This window comes from Solenopsis invicta, chromosome 13 (genome assembly GCF_016802725.1).
Source record: "Solenopsis invicta isolate M01_SB chromosome 13, UNIL_Sinv_3.0, whole genome shotgun sequence".
In the NCBI taxonomy this organism is placed as follows: domain Eukaryota; kingdom Metazoa; phylum Arthropoda; class Insecta; order Hymenoptera; family Formicidae; genus Solenopsis; species Solenopsis invicta.
The window spans coordinates 8,294,552-8,313,054 of NC_052676.1; the positions used below are offsets into that span (position 1 = coordinate 8,294,552).

An 18,503-nucleotide genomic window follows, 5' to 3' on the forward strand; every position below is an offset into this window, starting at 1 on the left:
TATATAATTGTATACCTAATATATTATTACATTATCAGTTTTTCAAGGATTTTAGCCTGATTGATACACAAAACAGAAAATGAACAAGATTAATTGCAAACAAACGCAGGTAACATTATAATTTTGATTATACATATCGTATTATATTAAAATATGTTTTATATCTCATTTGCCAGGATCACAAAATATTTAGTTAGAAAGGAAATTGGACGTACGAATTCATATTTTAAATACTGTACAATACAAGTCATTTGATTGATTAAATTTCAAGCCTATCTCAATCTGTAGTTTGATACGGGCTTTAGAGATTTATAGATATATGAAGATTTATATATTTAGAACTCCAACATTCATAATTATATATAATTACGTAGTTATAAACTTTGTCATTGTTTATTTCTGTCTAAAAAAATTATTTTTTAGATTCTGTTCAAATCTTTTAAAGAAAGATATAAAATAAAATACGTTTTTATATCATCAAAGAAAGTATTTTTTAATGTTTTTTGTAATACATATGTAATCATTCACTAAAAAACTTTCATCATTGATGTGATTTTATTCACTTGTAACAAGACAGAAGATCCTTCTTCTGCAATAGGTAATAAGATGTGTTCAATTTTTATTCGCATTTCTCGATGAAACATAATCCTAGAGTAATCTATTTTAAATAATTCAAGCACAAAACAAATGCCTTGTTCACATATTAAAAAATATTTTATCGACCCAAAAAGAACAGAATTTTCTTTGACTCTACAACATATACAATAATTTATGGTTTTTGTAGTTTTATAGAGCAAAGGCGTGTATATTTGGCCTTTAATTTTAGCTCGGGCAAAGATTTTTACATCTGTTTCTAAGATGTCTAGAGACCCTAGTAGCATTTTCTGCAGGACAGAATCTGCGTGCAGTTAATTGCAGTAGAATTGAATCAGATATGCAGAAGATTATTCCCAATACAGCCATGCTGGCAGATTGCTAGCACACTGCTTCAATATTCGTGCACTTATATATGAACTGTTTGCAGAAACTTGGTACAAATATTGAGCTATCTTGAAGCAGATTCTTCCCGCAACTGCAGTCTGTAAACAGTCTAGCAAAATTCTTCAACTATTAGAGTGACATAAGATTTTGTCAACAGAAGTAGTGTATAGATATTTTACAAATCTTGTACAAATATGATCTGCAGATTTCTGCAAGTTTCTTACAACGGAAATGACACGCAGATCTTATGCAGATAGCTTGTACAGGGTGTTGCGTTCACATACATGTCGGTCTAACTGGTTGCCTATTCATACAGGCGCGCATGGTGGTACACAACTGCGTACGCTTTGTCACGTCGGCAATATCTTACCGACATGTCGAAGCGTACGCAGTTGTGTACCACCATGCGCGCCTGTACGAATAGGCAACCAGTTAGACCGACATGTATGTGAACGCAACACCCTGTATCAGTGTACAGATTCTGCTTAGAATTTGAAGATTAGGTTAGAAGAGGAGAAAAAGGGATGATGCAAGAGAAGTTTTTAAAATTATAACTTTTATAAAATATAATTATTTAAAGCAAAGAGAATTACAAATATTATAGATATTGTATTTTATTTCAAACTATACTATATTTTTTATACTTTTACATTTATACATACATTTCAAAATGCAATATGTATATGTAAATATATGAAATGTTACATGAAAATATATCATTCCTCCACCAATTCTTCATTAATAGCTGATATGATTTTTTTGTTGGTCATTATTGAGACGTGTGTACCTTCCACGTAATGAATTTGCACTTTGCCTTCGGTAACCTAAAAATAATTTTGCAATAATTTTCATAATAAAATTAAAATCTTATTTTTAAAATCTGTGTGTAGAGATCCGGTGAAAAGTCATAAAAGACAAACTTTAATTCTGTTTAAAAATTAAACAATTCCTTAGTTGTGTACAAAATTGACAAAAAATATCATTAATCAATTATAAAATCTCTTTCGAGAAAAAAACCTTTCGATAAAAGGCAATAAAGCCAAACTGATTTTCTCTACAAGAACATGATATATTGGAAGCACAATAAAAAAACTGATATAAGTAAAGATTCTTCTCCAAGATAAACCTTCCAAAGTGGGTTCCAAAATAAAAATAAATGAAATATATTTTGATAATACAATTTTGTTTTCTTCTGATTTTAGTATAGAACGTAATAAATTTTAGTAGATTACAATAGATTATAATACAAATTGAATTTTTTGTGTGTACTTTTTACATTCCTAAAAATGATTAGAAAGAAGAATAATAGTCAAATTGCATATTGCGTAAAATATTAAATTTGAATTATTATATCATACATTAAAAAACATATTAGAAGTTTAAAGGATTCCATGCAAGAAAGTCTCATAAAAGTAACAGCGTAATACAAATCATATAAAATATGCAACAAATTACGAGTATTATAAATACATATAATATTTTTGTGTCTTTAAATTAAAATATTATTTTGCATATGATAGACATTTATATAATATACTAAATCCAGTCTTGAGGCTTTTATGGCCTTTGATATCGTTAACCGAGAGGGTTTCCGGATGGGTGCCACGTGCGTGTTGGGCACTTTGCCTTAACGTTTTGCAAACATTGCAGCTTGCATTATCAGGGCTGAGAGCTCCGATACTGAGCTTCTTTCGGTTGTGGTGGTCCTTATATATCCTCGTTGCACCCGGTGGGGATGGGAGGTGGTTAATTGGTCAGCCAATCAGAGCGTTTTGATTGACTGGCCGGTCAATTCAAAAAGCGGTTGAGGTTGTCAGGATGTTTCAAGATTTCCACACTTTCCCGATATTTTCTGGCAAAGTAGCCTTGGGACGGGGCCAATATGATAGACTTATCATACTGCACGATATCTCCAGTCTCCATCCAATGTTCCGCCAGGCTGATTGCGAAAAATGGCTGTATTTGGCACATCTCTGGTGTTCCTTGATCCGTGTACTGATCCTCCTTTCGGTTTCTCCTATGTACACTTTTTCGCAGACGCAAGGTATCTTGTACACACCTGGTGTTTTCAGGCTAGACCTTTGATCCTTGGGATTAAGGAGTAATCGAGCAATTTTCTTCTGGGGTTTGAGGATTACTCTGATGTTATGCTTACTCAAAATTCTGCCTATGTGCTCTGTTATACTTTGAAGATACGGAAGGACAGCCGTCATTTTCCTTACTCTTTCTTCCTCCAGAGTTTTGGTGTCATTGGAACTGGAGATCTTGTTATTTAATCTCTTGGTTAACTAATCAATGTTCTTGCTGTTATACCCATTTCTAGTCAAGGTCTGATTAAGATGTTGTAGCTCTTCATCCAGGAACGTTGGTTCATAAACTGTAAAGGCTCTGTATACCAATGAGCTGATAACTGAATTCTTTTGTGACGGATGGTGATGGGAGATTGCGTAAAGATACCGGTCAGTGTGGGTTGGTTTTTGATAAACCCGATGGCCTGAGGTACCATCTCCGTTTCTTCGAACCAACACGTCTAAGAAGGGAATTTGGTTCTCTTGTTCTACTTTCATTGTGAATTTAATCCTTAAGTGTTGGGCGTTGAGAAAAGCAAGGAAAGGTGGGAGAGTCTCTTTGCCGTGGCTCTATATAATAAATGTGTGATCTACGTATCGGAACCACGTGGAAGGCTTGAGGGATGCGTTCTTCAAAATTTTGTTTTTGAGATGTTTCATGAAGATATTTGTAATAATGGGTAAAACAGGGGATCCCATTGCTGCTCCAGAGGTTTGTTCAAAGAACTCTCCTGGAAGTAGGTCGAGGTTAGGCAATGTTCTATTAGTGGAAAGAGGTTAGCCGGAAGGGCAAAGTGCCCAACACGCACGTGGTATCCATCCGGAAACCCTCTCGGTTAATAATATACTAGATCGTTGACCTCTATTTACTATAAACAAAAGTTAATTTCAAAAGCTATGTATTACAGCTTAGCATAAGGGGACAGACATGCACATCAAGTGTTATGTCTATGGCCCACATATTACATGTGTCTACAAGACACATCAGGATTGATTTTATTGCTTGAATACCAAAAAAATTCTTTAAAACTTTTAAAAACTCTTCAAATAAAAAACACATAAAATGTTCAAAAAAAGGGTTATATTATATTTTGGGGTTTATAGTATATTTTGAGCAGGTAGTATTGATCAAAACAAGAAGAAAAGATCTCATTAATACGGGTCCTAAGACTAATATCTTCAAAGATACAAATTATTTTGTTATTTGAGATTTTTGTCATTTTTTTATTAGTCGTGTTATTTTTAGAATGTAATAAACAAAGGAGTAGGCTTGTAATATCTATTTTGAACCAAACGTAAATATCGGGAGAGAGAAATAAAGTTAGAATACGTGATTTGAAAGAGTGCGTGATTCTTTAAGACGTAGGGCTGAATGGCAATGCGTGTGAATGGTAATCACATAGAGCAACTCCTCTAATGCCGAGTTAGCATTAAAATTTGTTTGTTTTTTGGTAAAAAAAAAAGTTTTTATTTTGTTATCATACATGCAGTTTCTTTACTTCAGTTTTTTTATGGAAGATAAATGATTACATTTCATATGAAAATAAAAATTGTTTCTTTATCTCTCTATGTGTGTGTTCATTTTTGTATGATTTTGATTTCGTGTCTTAACCACGCGTAGTCTATGCCTACGCGCTAGCGTTCGACGTCACATAAGAGGGCGTCAGTCTTACTCTAAGTCTCACACAGGATACGCACGCACGCTCGAGGCATCATGTACAGCATTATATACACATACAGAATAAAGCAAGTAATCGAGTTTAGTTCAATTCGACGGGTTTTTTTCATCCAAATCCTCATAATTTTTTTATTTTTTATAACACCCAGAAAAAAGATATTCCTATTGTACTCCACTCTCCTCTACTTCTTTGTTCATTACATTCTAAAAATGACATGACTAATAAGAAAATGACAAAGAGCTCAAATAACAAAATAGCTTGTATCTTTAAAAATATTAGTTTTAGGACCTATGTTAATTAGACCTTTTCTTTTTGTTTTGATCAATACTACCTGCTATCAAAATATGTGACCCATTTTTTTCAATACTCAGTATATCAAGGATGTTTTGCATCGATTATTTTGACAAATAAAGTTCTATATTATCTAATTAAATATACCTTATGTAAACCGTAGTCCTCTTCTGTATAAGTAGTAAGTACAACCGTAGGTTTTAGTAATGTTATTGGTGATTTAAGGCGAGGTAATGAAGTTACATTGTAATTGTTTACAGCGTTTAAATGATCATACATTGTAGAACATATAAGTTTTTGATTTTCCAAAGTCAATATATTTAATTCTTCTGGAAAATAAGTATGAAGTATTTTTATTTTCTCCTCCCACGTATTACACCTATCCAGCTGCAATAATAACTGTAAAACACAATACATTTGTATTTTTTGTAAATAATGAGAAACAAAAATATTAATCTATTTTACAAAACAATGATATAAAGTAATTACAAAAAGAAGTCATAGAGAGGTATTTTAAAGATGTAATTTATTTTAAAAAACAATGTTTAAATTGAGAACGCTTCGAGTTAATTTGGTCTTTATTGACCTAGTTACACAAAAATAGCTATTTATTAATAATCAAAACATTATCATTATTAAAAAAATAATATAAATTCATAACAACGTTTAGACACATGTATGGCGTGTTAATGCTAGCAATGTAACTTTTTTTAGGCTAGATACAAGCGCGTGCAGCACGTACTGTACCAACGTACACGGTGCGCGAAATTTTTATTGGACACGAATGACCTCATGACGGGGAGTAAGGGTTAAGTTTATGTATAACTGTATAGTAATTCTTATAATAAAATTGCATGTTTTTATAATACACTAACTTTTTCCTTGCCAGGTCTACTGTATAAATCCATTAGCCAAATTAACGTATTATTTTGCAATACATGTTGCGAAGTAGCGAAGAAATATTTCTCAGCCCAAAATTTCATTTGATCAGGAGCTCCGTCTATAAGTATCAAGCGTCCTGAAAAATTCTTAGCCTCTAATAATCTTGCTAATTCGATAGAAATTAAGGATCCAAACGAATATCCCACAATTAGGAATTCTTTTTGATTTTTCATTTTCTCCAGTACGTACTAAAAATATAAACATTAACATATATAGAATACTTCTAGAATACCCAAAATTACGGATACTTGAGCCTCAGGTCAAGTTGAGAATTTTTCTCAAGACCCAAAAGTTTGTAATGTTGAGTATCTAAGTTTCGGGCAGACAAAGTTGAAATCGAGTCAACTCCGATCAGAACCTTGAAAGTTTGTAAATTTTGCGTACTCAAATTTAAAATTAGGTAAGTCAAAAAGTATATAGATTCACAATAACCGTTGAATACTCCAATTTTAGTTTCAAATGAAACAACATTACAAACTTTTGGTCCCATTCCGAGAAAATTTCCAAACCCGATCCGAACTCAAGAAATCTCGAGTAATCGTATACTCCTAAATATTCTAAAATTTGGGAATGAATTATTGGGTGTAGAAGAAAAGTAATATCTTTTGAAAAAATTAAAATATAATTTACAAAATTAAAATAGCATGTAAACATAAACCATAATAAGAATTTTATGTTCGCTATTTGCTATTTAACGTATAACTATATTGTATTATTGTCTAATATTTAAACTATCAATTATCAAAACACATCAAATAAACAAAATGTTACAAAAGTATTTAAAAATTGAGCTAGGTATAAGTCCAAAAATAATTGTATTAGGTCATTAAAATATGATAATTCTGTAAGATGTCCAAACTTCTTTGATCAAATGCCAAGACATTGGTAATTATTGACTTTAGAGAAATCACCTTTTGATTTTAACATGTATTGTCAAAAACACTCTCTTGAATGATCTTTAGAAGATATTATCACTCGCTTGTGATTTGTTAAATAGTTTTAATTAAAAGGTTAACGTATAAACGTGTATTAAGTTTTACAATTTGAACTTTGCATAATGTTCGTCCGGAGAATTCCACAATTTCTCTTTTCATTAACGTGCATCAAAATAGTTAAAAAAAAAGGAACAAATTGTGCGCTAATCATTCTGCTCGTTAACTATGTTTTCAAATTTTATATATAATATATGATGAATTTTTGAAGCATTTCTGTTGCAACATTTTATAATGACATTTTGCAGACCTCTTTCACATTTTTTGCATATAAATATGAAATTTTTCTGAAAACTTTACATAACAATTGGTGTTATATGAGATATGTATTATACACACACATTAATTGTTCAGTAAAAATTTAAACAAAACTTTTAATAATTTATAAAATCTTACAGGTAGCAAATAAGCAGCTGACTTTGTTACTAAATGAGTATGACCAGGCATATTAATTGCACCGTGTTGTAAACACATTGCCGAAGATTTAATTTCTGATGCTATAGATTTAAATATGTTTGAACATCCTTCGATTCCTGGTAAGAGAAATACATTGCCTCTACCAACTTCCTTCTTTGTAGCAAGTTCTATAAGAACATCTGGAACCATGTCTGAATTTTTAATCATTATATTGAAATTTTGAGAAATATTAGCTTCAAAAGTAATCTTATTAATGTTATTTGTATCGTCCTTTTCTCCCTGCTCGATTACATTTGTCATTTGCTTAAGTTTAGCAAAATTAAGATTTTGAATATCGTGCGTTGTCAAGGAAATATCAAACTCTCTTTCCAACACTTGCTTAATTTCTGTTGCCATCATCGAATCCATACCCAATTCAGCCAGTGATATGTTATGTGCCACTGTGTTTACGTTTTTCATTCCTATTTCAAATTAAAATAGATGTTCAATATTTAAAGATTTAATTTTATAACATAAATTAAAGTAAATATCCCAGTGGCAAGATATGGCCCAGTATCCGACCACATATTAAAAAACAGTTATTATTAAATATTTATAAACATAAATTTTCAAATAAATATATTTTTAAAATTGTAATATATTACGCTTGTATATAAAAGCTTAGTTGTGTAATGGTTTACTTAGATAATAATGAATGAGCTGGAATATGTAAATACATTATATGAGATGATAGATTTCAATTCTTAATTATTTTTAGAGCAAGTGATTTTTGTAACGTAATTAAGAAATTCTAATTAACTATTGAAAAAAATGTCTTAATATTTTAATTTGAAAATTTTGTTTAAATATATTCTATATAGTTGTTTTATTTAAATTAATTTTATATATAAATATTTTAATGCCCGATTACTGGCTAAACTTAGGGCAGTCTTAATGTCCGTTGACACCCTGAATTTATAATAATAAAAATTACATAATTAGTCATCAATATTCGCTATATTATTAATTATACTGATTATACGGTCATTTTTGTAGCATTTTCAAGCATTTTAATATATCGTAATAAAGAACCTAAAATTTCAAAAATTACTAATAAAACATAAAGACATGTGACATAGTAGTAACGTGTTAACATCGTTCTATTTTGTCCAAAGTCTGCGGTTTAAATTGTAGCGCGGTAAAATAAACACCGTCGTAACGTTGTATAAAACTTTATAACGCTAGTATCTCAATGATTATATAACTACAGTTTCATAGTGCTAAAAACATCAATGGTTCCAAATATTTTGAATAAATATCTCCGACATATTATTAAACTGCTTAGAAAATTACTTACCCATAATATGAGCAATGCTTTCATAAACATTCTTTACTCCGATATTTGTTTTCTTAGCAACAACCATACTGCTTACGATAGGCCGGTTTTGTAACAGAAACATTTCCAATGTCTTCAAACAAGAAGATATTTGTTGTTGTAATGTACCTTCAATAACAAGCTCTTTTTCATTGTCTTCTTGCATATCTGCAACCAGTCCTACATCACCAATCGCACCCCATTGTATTGCTAAACCATGTAATCCTTCTGCTATTCTCCTTTCACAGATTCTCTCCATTACGGAATTAGCCATTCCATAATTTGTTTGGCCCGCATTTCCTCTTCCACATGAAACGGAAGAAAACACGACAAAATGTCGAAGTTGTGGACAAATCGTTCTCGACAATTCGTCCATTTTTTTCGTCATCCATGCTTTTGACTTGAATGAATCTTTGAACGTTTGCGGTGATTGATTCTCGAATACACAATCTTTTAACACAACTGCAAGATTAAATATGGCGTCCACTGGTCCCATTTTTTCAGCAAATTTTAATATAGATTCACAATCTTCATGTTTTAAAGTATCATTAACTGTAATAATCTGTACATTTACACCAGAAAATTGCCATAACTTTATTCTTGATTGTTGATAACCGGTCTTTATTCCAGATCGTGATGTCAATATCAAATTTTTTGCACCTCGAAGAGTCAACCAATCTGCTAGTTCTAAACCAAAACCGCCTAGTCCACCCAAAATGACATAACATTTATTTTCCTGGCAATAATATCGCGGGTGAGCGAGTAGAGGAGCATTCAAAGAATCATTTTCTTCGTGGACTTTTATTATTATCTACAAACATGCCAAATTTTAACTATAAAACAAAGAAGGAGTTGAAAAAAGGAATTTTATCTTGCATCTTATTATTGAAATTGTTTGTATTTAATTACTGATTACTGATTTTATGTTAATATTAATTAATTTTATTATTAACGTTAATATTGTACTTCGAAACATAATTCTATTATTGTAAGGAATAACATGTATTATACTTAAAATACCAAAGAATTTCTTAATAATAATTGCAATCAATAATTAATGTTAATTATAGACATGTACATATAAGTAGGAAACGTTATTTAAATTTTTAGACAAATTTTGCTTTATTAAATTTATTTGTTTCTAGTTTTAGTATTAATTAAACAAAAGAAATATTTCTAATGTGTTTTTATAAAATATGTTGTATCATAATAAGTCATTTCTCCATATATATACGAGGTGTGTTCAAAAAGTAACGGGAATTTTTAAATTTCGCGGGTTTGGAGAGTCCGACAGTTAAATTTTTTTTTGTTTATGTTGGTATACATGCCCCTGAAGTATGCTGAAATGTTGAGCTGTATTCATTGTTTACTTTGTCTGTGGCAGCCGCTAAGGTTACACGTGTTTTTATGAGCTCGGCGATTTTCGTTTCTGAAAAAAAATGGATCAAAGAATTTGTATCAAATTTTGCGTAAAAAATAACAAAGTGTGTGAAATGTTAACGGGTTTACGGATATGACGTCAAAACTAAGGCTCAATCGTCCCAGTGGAGACATTCTGGCTCGCCAAGACCGAAAAAGGCTCGACAAGTGCGGTCGAACGTGAAGGTTATGCTCACTGTGTTCTTCGATTTTAATGGCATAGTGCATCATGAATTCTTGCCACGAGGTCAAACGATCAATAAGGAGTACTACCTACAAGTTCAACGCCGTTTACGTGAAGCGATCCGAAAAAAACGCCCGAATTTATGGAAAAACAATTCATGGCTTTTGCCACGATAATGCACCTGTTCACACTTCATTGCTTGTTCGTGAATTTTTGGCCAAAAACAATACTGTAATGATGCCCCAGCCTCCATATTCGCCAGACATGGCTCCGTGTGACTTTTTCCTATTTCTAAAAATAAAGAGAACCTTAAAGGGCCGTCGTTTTACAAGCATAGATGACATTAAAAGCGCATCGCTGAAAGAGCTAAAGGCTATCCCAAAGATCGAGTTTGAGAAGTGTTTCGGGGATTGGAAGAAGCGCTGACATAAGTGCATAATATCTAATGGTGACTATTTTGAAGGCAACAACATTAATGTAGACGAATAAATAAATATTTTTTTCAAAAAACGAAAATTCCCGGTATTTTTTGAACACACTTCGTATTATGGAATTATCATACCTTGCCAATATGTTTTCCAGTTGCCATATATCTGAAAGCAGCTTCTATTTCATTTCTTTCGAAGACTTTTCTACACAATGGTTTAATAACGTCATTTTTTAAACCCTCTGTTATTCTTTTCCACAATATTATCCTTTGCTTTACATTTGATTCATATAAGTGAAGTAATTTATCTAATAAAATACTATAAAACCTAATTCCTCCACGAAATAATGGTATATTTAAAGAATTATTGGAAATCATATCAAATTTTCCAATTTCCAAAAAACGACCACCCTTTGTTAAGCAGCGAATAGACGCTTGCAATTTCTCTTCGGCTAAAGAATTTAACACGATATCTACTCCACGACCTTTTGTACACTGCATAATCATTTGTTCAAAACTTGTATCTCGAGAATTTCCAATATGATCTTTGGCAATAGAGGGAAAAGTTTCTCTTATAAACTGATGTTTCTCGGCAGTTCCAACTGTCGTGAACACTTCACAACCTTCATAAAGCGCAAGATATATGGCAGCTTGACCAATGCCTCCAGTACCAGAATGAATCAACACTTTGTCTCCTTTCTTCATTTTACCTTTGATGTATAAAGCATAATAACACGTGGTGTACACACATGGAACTGTTGCTGCGTCTTCCATTGTCCATTTTTCAGGTATAATCCAACTGAGATATTTATCAACCACACGAACGTTTGTCATTCCTCTAAACATAATGATTTTAAAAAGCATTTTAATTCTTTGATATACACGTATAAAAGTTACTCTACAATAAGCAGAACGTCAATAGTATCCTATTAAATACTAATTAATTATAACTTAACATTAATGTTGCAACTTTACAGTTAATAGTGTTAATGTAATAGAATACATGTACGTAAAACTTTGTTGTGAAATTATAATATTGATGTTATGTTATTTTTAATTGGTATTTACTAGAATGTTAACAATTTATTAGTAAAATGTTAGAAGATCACAATTTGTATAACACAATTCAAATGGAGAAATGGCCAATGTGCGGTCATATCAAAATCATACAATGACGTTTCTTGTATTTTAAACTCATTTTCTTCGAATTGTGCGCTGGTAATTTCGGTTTTAGTAACAGCTTTTAGACTGATCTCTTAGAATCAAAGGAGTAATATCACATTATTTAATTGTGTTTAAAAAACACAAAAGAAACATTATCTTACAGCACTAAGATGTTGCTGTGACCATATACTGTCCGTTTCTCGATTTGATTTATACAATTCAAATCGCAGTCTTATTGTAATATTTTCTAATATTTTAATATATGTGGCTTAAACAAAATATTTTCTTAATACATATGTACGTACTATTTATATACATACATACATAAATGATTGTTACGATATAATCACATGCTATAGCGATTGAATTAGCTAAGGATCATGAAATGTAAAAGAATTCAAATTCTGGATGAGATAATATTTTGGAAACAAATTTTTCACGTATTTCGTGAAGAAGAGGATAATATTAGGTACGTAACTTAATTCTCCACCTTTTTAAAGAAAGTATATTATTTATTTACGAAAAAACAAATAACTTTTTAATCTTTAAAATGGTCTAATATTTCATTAAAATAAAAAAAGGTTTATTATAATAAAAGATTAATTTTTAACATTTTAAAACAGTGGTTATTTGCGACATTTAAATGATAACAAAATAGAAAGTTCTACTTATTGTTAGTTTTTGCTGTCATATTCTATTAGTTGACTTTATTTCTGTTAGCATTTTATAAAATTTATAAAAAATATTTTATTAAATTTGTTTTTAACAGATTTAAGTATCTGGCTTTTGGCTACCAGAAACATTGTTAATTGCATTTACTTTATAAATTGGATGATGCGCAGTATAAAATACAAAATATAACAACATATTTTTAACTTTTTGTCTTAAGTGCTTTTGTCGTAAGACTTAAAATTAAATTTAACAGGATAAAGTTAAAATTAAACTGAATGTTAAACAAATACTATTAATCTTAAAAATCTTTGTTCATTAAAAGTGACTGAATAGAGATCATTATCTTACCCATGTGAACACATTCCCATTATTCTTTGTCCACGCTTATCAAAACCAACAAATTCCAAACCAATTAAACAATCATTACCACGTTCAATGGGTCCGATAGATTCAGCGGATAGTCTACCAGTAGCTGTCATAATATCTTTAAAATTAACAGATGTATAAATTACGTTAATGATGTTTTCATGTTCGTTGTAAGAAGGTATTTTGTTTTGTACCCAACAAAGAGTACTCAGATCACCTTGTACCTAATAAAAATTATAATAAATGATTATTACGTATACAATTAAATTTATAACAAAATTCTTGACGTACCGTCTGTGTAACGTAAGCATTCTCTACCAATTTTAATTTCAATGACTGTAATGGAAAATGTCTGTAGGATCCCCAAAGGTTTCCAGAACGTACGATATTGATTGGTAGATCCAATTGAAGCTGCTCTGTGTACAATGGTTCTTGCAAAGAGAAAGCAGGCGCTTTGTCATCTTGAATAAATACGCTTCTAATTAATTCACCGTTCGGTTCTTTTCGTAAACAGTTAACAAAACCTAGTAATCCGCATTCAAAATCTTGCGCAACGAGTATTATTCTTGTGTCAATTCCAGTCTGACTTTGTTCGTTCATGACTAATTTCAATTCTTCTACCCATTTGAATTCGTAATTATTTATATGTATAACCCGATATTGATTTCTCGCAACATTTTTCGTTTTTCTTAGCAGTAAAAGTGTCTTATTATTTATTTGTTTTTCTAGTACGACATCCAACTTATATGTCTTCATACACGAATTATCATAGACTGCATCGGATTCCTCCAAAGTCAGTATAAAGCCTTGCGGCATTAACAATGGCAGTAATTGTTGATAAAGCATTTTACTATTTTTGGTCAAAATATTAAAACCAATGATCATCAAACTCTTTTCGTCTTTTGACAACTTGGTAATCTCCGTTGTAGAAACGTTGCTTGGCAAAGAGAGGTTTTCAAATTTCCTATTTTTTGTCACCAGTTTGATATGATGTCGAATCTTTGGTAAATCATTTAAAATTTTATTAACAGATGGATAATTTAGATCTTCTGAAGTTACTTCATCAGCATCATCAATAAATTCAATTATCTTAATATTTATCATATTGCAACATTCGAGTGCAATGTGTATCGACATTCTTATTGCATCGCGTAACGACATAGTTCCAAAATCACGATGAGCAGCAAATTTCTGTTCTTCAAGAATGGTATTAACTGCTTTTTGTCGACGATATATAGATTTAACTACAGTGCCAGAAATTTCTACTCCTCCGGATGTTATAACATCTAAAGACTTGAAATGACGAACAGAAAATTCTGTAACGTAGAATCACAAATGACATTTATTTGTCACAGAATTGTTTTTTACTTTATTGCATCACAGTTATGTTACTTACGTCTGTTTTTAATTGGACAATTCTCAATTAACTTTACATGATGTATTGGATCAATTACCACTTTGCGAATTCTCGTTGGAACATAAAGACTTCTTGATTTATGTCCTAAAATCATCATTTGTAACATACTATCCAAAAATGGCACCCAGTTAGATGTCCATGTGATGTGACCATTTGATCCCGTAAGTGTTGCACTTTTTATTCCACGAAATTCGCCGGTGTATTGATAACCACGAAGTTTTAATTCTTTATAAATGTCTTTTGTACTCATTACTTCTTCTTCATCTTCATATTTAACAAGATTAGTAGATATTTTTTCATTTTCAATGTTATTTGGAATTCGCACTATTCCAGTAACAACAACATTATCTCCTTCGATTATTTCAAACCTGTTACTCCCTAGATATAAATATAAATTTATTTAAACCTAACACATTGTAAAAAGATTCAACAAGCAAGAAAATATCGCCACGGGATTACCCAACTATTAAGTTTGAAAGCAATTAATATAAAAAGAAATGCACGATATTTTCTAAATTTAAACACTGTACTCGTATATACAATCTATATAATATATATAGGATGTTTGGAAAGTGCTGGAATGGCTTTCCAAAAGAAATGTTTTAGACAAAAGTTGTAGAGTTTTAAATGATCTATTTACTGATTTTATCAGTTTGACTTTGGATCGCGCCAAGGGCAGGTCAAGATCAAATGTATTTTTCTAAATAAAATACCCTATTTTTGATTCCACAATCTAATAGCTGGTAATAAAAGTTTTTCAAAATACTATAATCACATTATTTTTCAGTACTTTGAGTTATGATGTTTGTAAATTATATTATATTTTCAAACCTTATAACTCGGGAAGTATTTAATAAAAAATAACTTCAATAATAAGTCACATCAGATTAACAAAATTAAAACATAATATTAATACTTTAAAAGCATGTATAAGATTAACTCACAAAGAAAATTGCAAAAATTTCATTACAAAGAAATAAAACCTTAGCCAGGATTTGAACCTGGATCTTTCGAATTTCGTGCGGGCGTCCTACTAATTTGACTATCAAATCAGGTGGTAAACAATATAAGTTATATAAACGTGTAACGCAAAAGCTTCTGTAACATGGTTAAAGCGGCACTTAGATGGCGTTCTGCTTCTGGGGACTTTAGAGACCCATAAGATCTCTAGGGTACTCTAACCCAAGGCGGCGAACCCTGACGCGAGCAAAAAAGCAGCAAGAGAAGAAGCTACCTAACTCGACACACACACACACACACGCGCGCGCGCGCGCGCGCACGCACGCACGCACACACACACACACACACACACACACACACACGCACACGCACACGCACACACACACACACTCACTAGCGTGCTAGCCACGAACACGCAGAACATTCTGTCTTTTACTTTTCCATTTTAACATTTATATTATACGCTCTCAGTATTGTCTAAATATATTTGCTCAGTCTAAAGTCAGTGATTAAGTGTTATTGTCCTCTTCTTTTTCAGGTGACGTGTAATAAACAATAATACGTCATATCAGACTGACGAAATTAAAATAAGATTAAAAAGCTTATCAGTCACGCTGAGCATTAAACTGTTAGAGTCCATGATCAGACCAGCAAAGATAGTTAAAAAATAACAAGTAGAAATAAGAGTATAAGAAAACATTACTGACATAAAAAGCCCTTTCCAAAAATAAATTTTACAACTAATTGTTATAAACAAATTATTAAAAGTTCACTGTAAAGGAAAACTAATTATGCCAATTGATTCTACGGAAAAAATTACTAAAGAAACATTTATGACTCTTTTTTAAATCATTTACATTTTATGCAAAAGTAATTAACTGTAATAAAGTATAACAAATAATTAAAACCCGTTCCTGCCCATAACCAAACCAGTAAAGATAATCCAATTAAAGATAATTTAATTGGAAATACGACCGGAGCGTTCCCGGTGAGCCAATTCCGATCAAGGAGCAAAGCGTATCATTACAAAATTAACTGGATAATGAAAGAAATTTGATACCTTTTAGGACAGAAAGAATTAAGTTGACTTTCTGTTGTGAAAACACTGTAGCACGAATAAAATTAACATCTTCAAATACGATTGCTAATTTGTTAACATTACGATTTGTTAATGCTGCCATCATCTTCCAGATAAGGTAAAGATATCCCATAGCCGGAAATAAATTTTTTTCGTTAATAACGTGGCCTGTTAAGTATACATAATCTACATCATTTATATCAATAGTGACACTTTCTTGATTTCTGTATATTTCGTTTTTCTTTCCACAATATTTTGCAACATAATAATCTTCTAAGTAATCCCATCTATAAACATCATTAAAATTTATTATATAATACAATTATAAATAAATTTTTCGTTTATTATCAAAATTGAAGTCAGAATTGAAATAATCATAAAATTTGAGTGCTAACATTAAAGTTTCTATTATTTTACCATTATTAAAGAATATCTATTTTTTTTATTCTACAATTATAAGTTTGATTGAAGAATACTTCGACATCTTTCTGCTTTACGCACATTATTAAATTAATAATATAAATTTAATTATCTTATATATTTAATATTATACATATTTTCCAATATTTAAATTTTTAATTTATCGTAAATACATTTACGAATCTGTAAGATCATATGCGCCCGACGGAAGATTGAACGAAATCAAACAAAACATATTTATTTATTTTAAAATTCAAAGGTGTGTTTTAAGATTAATACAGAAGCAAATTAAGAAAGTATATTCCGCACAGCGGATTACACTAAAGTAATATAACAAGTTAAATTAAAGTTATAAAAACTGATTTTCTATAAATGAGAAATTGACTAATATGATTTTCTATAAATGAGAATTGACGAACATTAAGTGTAACGTACATGACTACATTGCGTATTAATTTCCGTTTTAATGCATCAACTTTGCTGTTATATAACTGCGTTGTAGAGGAAATATGTATGTTTATTAGGATAAATAGTACAACGTAAATTTCCTTTTAATTTTTAAATAAATATAGAGTAATGTTTAGATAATTGTCATAATCTTTTAGAAAAGATAAGAAATATAATCCGATATCATATTGTTTGTTTAAATGTTATTCTTTAATAAATATCCCATACAGCACAAAATATTTTAAAATATATATATTTTTAAATATATTTTAAAAAATTCTACGAGAAATGTTTTAAAAAGGTTTTAGTAATATTTCAAAAAGATTTATAAACATAAAATTGGTGACATTTTTACAAACATTTGAAAAATATATTAGAAATATCTTTAAAAATATTTTTATACTACACAAAAAAATATGCATTTTGAGAAATATTTAAGAAAGGTTTTAACAATATTATGAAAAAGTTTTAAAACATGAAAAAGGTAACATTATAAAAATATGTTAGAAATACTTTTAAAAATATCCTTTTATGCCACCCGAAAAATATTAAATAAAGTAATTTAGATTTTTGAGCAGAAAGCGGCATTGCCGCTAGACGGACACGGGAGTTTTGTACTTCGTAAGTAAAAAATCTCACAACAGAATGAAAGGCATTATGTAATTTTGCACTCTTATTTTAACAAGAATATTTTTTTGGAAACAAATTTTCAAAATTGAACTTCGAATTGAAAAGAAGACAATTTTAGCAGTTTCATTGAAATTCAATATTTTTTATGAAAATATTTGTTTGACAGAATCTAGCGGACATAGAAATATTTTAAATATATTTTGTGAAATATAGTTTTATTACTTTTTAAATATACCTTTTGAAGTAATATTACTAAATGATTTTACAAATATTATCAAATATATTTTATTCCATAAAATATTTCCAAAATATTTTTAAAAATATTTTTTGAACAGGATCTAATGTGTACATATTCTATAACAAATGTTATAGAAAATATTTTTAAAATATTTTTTATAACATTTAAAAAATATTTGAATCTTTATTCAAAATATTTTAAAAATGTTTTAAAATATTTTGTGCTGTATGGGATCTTTACTCATACAACACAGAAGATTATAGAAAAATTGTAATATTGCTGAAACATCGCAAAAATGTTGCTACAAAATCTATCCTATATGGACATTTAAATATTGATATAAATTTTTGTTATTT

General features: G+C 30.1%; 1 protein-coding gene across 2 annotated transcripts in view; it reads right to left on the reverse strand.

Annotated features, from left to right (window-relative positions):
* Positions 1-1,579: 1,579 nt before the first annotated feature.
* LOC105202956 (fatty acid synthase) overlaps positions 1,580-18,503 on the reverse strand; it is a 38,853-nt gene continuing 21,929 nt past the window's right edge. For both annotated transcript variants that reach the window (XM_039456577.1, XM_039456578.1), the window contains exons 11-20: positions 16,395-16,699; positions 14,354-14,752; positions 13,249-14,273; positions 12,940-13,181; positions 10,891-11,593; positions 8,708-9,536; positions 7,351-7,832; positions 5,896-6,150; positions 5,168-5,419; positions 1,580-1,805 (exon numbers count right to left, since the gene is read on the reverse strand). In XM_039456577.1, coding sequence (XP_039312511.1) covers positions 1,698-1,805; positions 5,168-5,419; positions 5,896-6,150; positions 7,351-7,832; positions 8,708-9,536; positions 10,891-11,593; positions 12,940-13,181; positions 13,249-14,273; positions 14,354-14,752; positions 16,395-16,699 — 4,600 coding nt within the window. In that variant the 3' untranslated portion in view covers positions 1,580-1,697. The remainder of the gene's footprint in view (positions 1,806-5,167; positions 5,420-5,895; positions 6,151-7,350; positions 7,833-8,707; positions 9,537-10,890; positions 11,594-12,939; positions 13,182-13,248; positions 14,274-14,353; positions 14,753-16,394; positions 16,700-18,503) is intronic.